This window comes from Merops nubicus, unplaced genomic scaffold, assembly GCF_000691845.1.
Source record: "Merops nubicus isolate BGI_N331 unplaced genomic scaffold, ASM69184v1 scaffold14648, whole genome shotgun sequence".
NCBI lineage: Eukaryota > Metazoa > Chordata > Aves > Coraciiformes > Meropidae > Merops > Merops nubicus.
Genome location: NW_008627832.1, coordinates 213 through 5,518, shown reverse-complemented (window position 1 = coordinate 5,518; position 5,306 = coordinate 213). Strand labels below are relative to the sequence as shown.

General features: G+C 43.3%; 1 protein-coding gene across 1 annotated transcript; it reads right to left on the bottom strand.

Annotated features, from left to right (window-relative positions):
- Positions 1-2,128: 2,128 nt before the first annotated feature.
- Positions 2,129-5,069, bottom strand: LOC103778861 (multiple inositol polyphosphate phosphatase 1-like; the record flags this gene model as incomplete). Its single annotated transcript, XM_008946476.1, has 3 exons — positions 2,129-2,266; positions 3,987-4,084; positions 4,881-5,069. Coding segments are annotated over 3 exons (425 nt in total), but the record flags the coding sequence as incomplete, so codon positions are not given.
- Between the last annotated feature and the right edge of the window lie 237 nt (positions 5,070-5,306).

Below are 5,306 nucleotides of genomic sequence, written 5' to 3'. Positions count from 1 at the left end.
TGCCAGCTTTTAACCCATTCACGGCCAAATACACAAAGGTGTCTCTGCACCCCACTCTAGAGGGCAACAAAAAAAAGCCAACTGACTTGAGAATTATGCTTCAACTGATTCAATGTGTAGTTCTTCCACCGTTGTTAATGTCCAGAGTGTGTCCTCAGTCACCAAGCTCTTAAAGGAACGAAACTTCTTTCCTGTCTTCTCTACTATAAAAATGTTATAATCAATTTTATGAATCTCTCCTCCCACCCATGGGAATGCTACTTCTAATTTCAGTTTGCCAACTAAAAGGAAAACAAAAAACCTCAAAACTCTTCTGATGGGTTATTGTGTAAAAAATACAAGCCTCAAACTCCTGCTACTCACACTTTTCTTTCTGAAATATTGGAGCCATTAGTATCATTCTGATGGGTGCTAAGTAAATCTATTTTAATATAATGAATATAGAAATGAAGTCCCAAAGGCGCTTGGAATGCAAGAACATCCACCACACATAACTAACATTTACATATCAACACCAAAACTGAATTTGCTGGTTTTAAGTTACTTATAAATTGGCTTCTATCAAGTATTTAAGGGCACAACATTTATGCAGTCTTACCATCATACCCTTGATATCAAGTTGTTTTATAAACATTTCCATGCTTACCTGCTAAGGTACGACTTCATGTGACTGATCACTAAGCTATGAATTTATAATTCCTAAGCATGAGGAACATGCACACAGGTTGTAAACGAGTTCTCCCATGAATGCACTGCATTTAACCCTAAAACAGCTCTCAAATTAAAAAAAAAAAAACAAAAAAACCCCAAAAACAACAGATTGCCAGCACATGAAAGTAAGAACAGGCAATTCTGTGACACAAACACCCTGACCTGGAACTGAAGCCTTTACTTTCTCCACACCACCACAGATCCCAGTTTCGTTCCTATTTCCCTTCTCCCCACCATACCAACTCACACAAGACAAGATCAACACCAAAGAGATGCTGAATCCCAGCTGCTGACTAAGGAGTAACCTATGCCTAAAATCAGCCCAGGCTTCTCATCTCAGGTGTCTAAGGAAGTACAGGGATGGTTAAATCCATGACACTACAAAGGCTGTGCAACTCAGTGTATGGGCTACCACAGCTATTGTTCTTCCACCAAAACAGACCAACTGTTGTCAAATTGTGGCAATAGATGTAGATAAACCACTTTATCAGATCACCATGCTTTGAAGACACCTGGTTACTGTATCTTCAAGTCTACTAACAGTTACTTGTAAGGCCTAAGATCATTCTACAGCTGCAGTGCTGTTCTCAAACTACACCTTTGCTGTAAGGATACAAAACTTAATTTCCCAGGCAGAGTTCTCAGACTGAACTCCTGACTTGGAATTCAGGAAGCAAATCAAGGCATTTATGACCACTTCAGGACAGAAGCAGCAGCTTTTTCTTGTTCTTACAGGGCACCAAGCATATTGCCTGAAGTCTGCCCTTCCCCAGTTACAGCAAGGTGTTGTGCTCCTACTTCTCTGGCCTCTTGGATCCTGCAACAGTCTGTTCTGGTCTAAAATCACTGTTTGGGTTGATCTGTAATAATTATTTCTCTGTAATTACATTTCAACGTGTTTAATTCAAGCAGAAAGATACTTAAATCAAACACACACAGAAAGCAAGCAAGGCTTTCATGCTGAAGCTCTTAAGTAACCAGACCACAAATGCATCATGGGGCTGCTTTCAACTCAGTCCTTTTTCACCACAAGTGATTTTTAACAAGGACCTTTTAAAGAAGCAGCTCATTGTTTTAACTCAATGGTGTCTACTTAAACTGTGCAGGAAGAGAACATCACTATCAGACACCACAGTTGGCTGTCCCTTGAAGGCCCGTGTGGATCAGTAGGTTAAAAGATGGCAATACATTAGCTGGGTATCAATGAAAATTAAAAAAAAAAAAAATATATATATATACACCCTTTACAGCAACACTGCTCTATTAAAATTTTTACTCTCTCCATTAGAATTCTCCTAGTTCAAGCTCTTGTAACATTGTTATGTTTGGAAGTGAAGTACTTGACTTTTATTCACATTAAATCCAACTCAGGATCGACCACAGAAAGCTTGTAGCCAAAGCACAACAGCCTCTTTATTTACCTTTTGCTCTCTTCCACTGCTTTGTCCAAATGCTGGAAGATATCTTGGAATAAAATGCAGCTGGAGCGACTATTGATGTCATAGCCATATCCTCTCTTCCAGTACTGCTTCAGGTCATTCAGGTATTCCAGCACCTAAAGTTACAGAGTTCACAAGTTTTTATCATTGCACAAAGGGAAAATAAACCCCCACAACCTGATGCCACCACACATTGCATGAAATGAAAAACTGACGCAGAAAAAAAGCCCAAACATCGAGGCTCCAGTTGAAACTGCTTCAGCATACAACCAGACACAACAGGTCAGGCTAAAGAGCCACCAAACTCAGCATCTTGTCTCTGATAATTTTGGTTTTCCCAAGGCCTGAGGAAAAGAGCAGGCACACCTCTCCAGACTCGAGCACTTTTCAGCCTAGGGCTTTGAGCCCTAAGTTGGTTTTTGAGAGACTTAATAGGCTTCAGTGGATTCTCTCCCACAATAACCCAACCTCCCCTTTGAACATACCAGGCGTCAGCCTTAACAGTACCCTGCAGCTTGGCTATGCTCTGGGTTAACTAACCCAGGCTGTCGAGAGCCTGCCTGCTGCTAGCTTCACCCAGTACCCGCGAGGCACTGCAAGCAACAAGGCAATCACCACCCACCGCTATTTTAGCATTTCTGATTTGGCCTGACGAAGGTCAAAGACTCTGAGCTTGGTTAATCATTCTTCAGATGGAGGAAACCCTTTACCTCTGCATCCTAGAGATGTACACACATCCCAGAAAGACAGAACCGTGTCCTGGATTTATGGAAGAACACACGGTGCTCTCCTTGTTCTCTGTTCCTTCCCTTACAATTCCTACCATTAAAGTTGTGGGGGTTTTTTATTTTCAGTTCATTAATTCTACTGTGGCTGAGCCAACATTTTCATGGCTCCCTATCATAAGAATTTCACTTTTCAGTGGAACAATGGATCTGAGGTAGTCACCTCAGGTATGAACGTTCACCTTCTTAACCCATAGGCATCACTTCATGGTGAACACCACCTGCCACCATACTGCTGTGCAATTCACAGGGTCTCCCTGCAAAGCCTCTTAAACACCCCAGATTCCTCCCGTCCTCAGAAACTCCATGTAATCCAGAAGCTCTCCCTCCTCACTACAAAGTTATCTGTAAATACACTGAACAGCACAGGTCTGAGCAGAAGTCCATGGTGAACCCACTCCTCTTTGAGCATGTTTACTCCTAACTCTGTTCACTACCCTTTCGCCAACCACTTATCTACGTAGAGGTCTCCCCTCTTTCCTAGGGGAGCTAGGGTTCCTGAAGAGCCTCAGGTGGGCCTTACTGAACATCAGAGGGTACATAAGGTACTTTTTGAAAGAGAAGGAACCAACGTAAGTCTCATTTACCTGGGTTCTACTAGTTTTATTAACAGATGTTACGTGTAGAGAGCTCATAGCCCCCAAAACCACATAAAAAGGTCTTAAGAGGATCTAGACAGCTTCCTTTGATGTCCTCTGGGATGAAAACATTTTATTGTATGATTATCATATGCAAAACAAAGCTCTCCTGAGCATTTCTGATGTTACAGAAATAAAAGCATGATATGAATTGAGCACAACATGAAAACACAATTTTTATCAGGACAAATGAAGCCTGCACCAGTACTTAAGTCTGACTAAGGAAGGGTATTTCAGTCTTGCTGCTTGATCAGTCGAGGGCTCCTTAAGACCAAAAGTCTCTTTTGGAGACTTCGTCAAGTTCAAGAGTAAGGGGGGCACAACTTATGATTTCTGACTGTGTAAAGAGTTACACCTGAACACCAAGGCATTTTTTGAAGGTTTCTCAGATATCTTTCCCATGTAGCACATACCTTGGCATCTTCCTCACTGAAGAGTGAACACCATGGGGAGGTCACATTTTTTATAGCCAACTCATACGAGCAGGTGAGAAAAGCCACTTGAACAAGGTCTGTAATAAATCCAACACACAAATGATAAACCACTGCTGCAGAAGTAGCAACTTTCTCTCAACTTGCCTCAAAAATGAAACATAATTACAATCTAGCAATGCAATCCAATAAATAAGCACCAGTCTAAAGTCCAAGCACCAAAAATGAGCTGTTTTCAACAGAATTATTATGCAGAATCTAAATTTCAGACCAAAGAGCCAAGACCAAATTTCCAGACCAAAGACCAAAACACAGGGAAGGTGTGTCTGGTTAACACAGAGCAGTCTTTGACTACCACCACTCGCTCTCCACATTAGCAGCCGGGTTTGAACAGCAGCATGGTGCAACTTTGGGACTGCAGCTTCAGGGACACACTGGAAACAAACAACAGCTATCTGGGGGGCTCCCCCAGCACGGGAGCACACAGAGAAACCTAGAGCTTCTATCTTGGACCAGTGAAGTTACACCAAACACACAGGTCCGCCTCTTCCTGAGGCATTTGAATTGTAACGGGTTCTACAAAAGTTACACCTCCTTGACAAAGCACCCAAACAACAGTCATATTCTTCCAAATAAAGGTGAAGTTGATTTCATCTACAGGAAAGATATTTTCAAACACCTTTTTCTTCTGACCACTGACTAACAAGCATTCATTAGTGCAACACCAAAATAGGACTTAGAGCCTCATGCATTTACTTAGAGACTGGATCTCCAATTTTTAAATTTGAAATTACCTCCTCTGCATAACTACATGTCTTGGAAGTTGTTCTCAACCCAGCCCAGAGCTGAAGCCACCTGTTAACACCCATCCATTACCTGCGTTCAGCTCCTCCACTGGCAAACACAAGGCGCTGGCAACCTTCTCCAAAACATTTTTCATCTCCGGCCCCTCTTTGAAGGCATCCACCTGGCACATTGCCGCGTTGTTCTCTTCCACCAAGGCTACAAACTTGGCACAGTGATCGAAAAACCGCATCAAGGAATCATTAACTTCAACCTCCACCTCTGCAAGCAAACGTGGGCCTCAGGGACACAGCCAGGGGAAGCGCCACTGTCCCCAGGGCCACCGGGGCCCAGCCGTCCAGACACCCTCCCAGAGGCAGTCCTCCCAGCACAGCAAGGTCCCTATGAGGTGGGGAAGTGGGGTGCAGGGTTCCTCTCAGCCTGGGGATGGAGGAAAGGGGACTGACCTCATGGCTTCCCTCAGCCCCGGGGCAGCCGGGAGTGTGTGGGGCTCCTCCA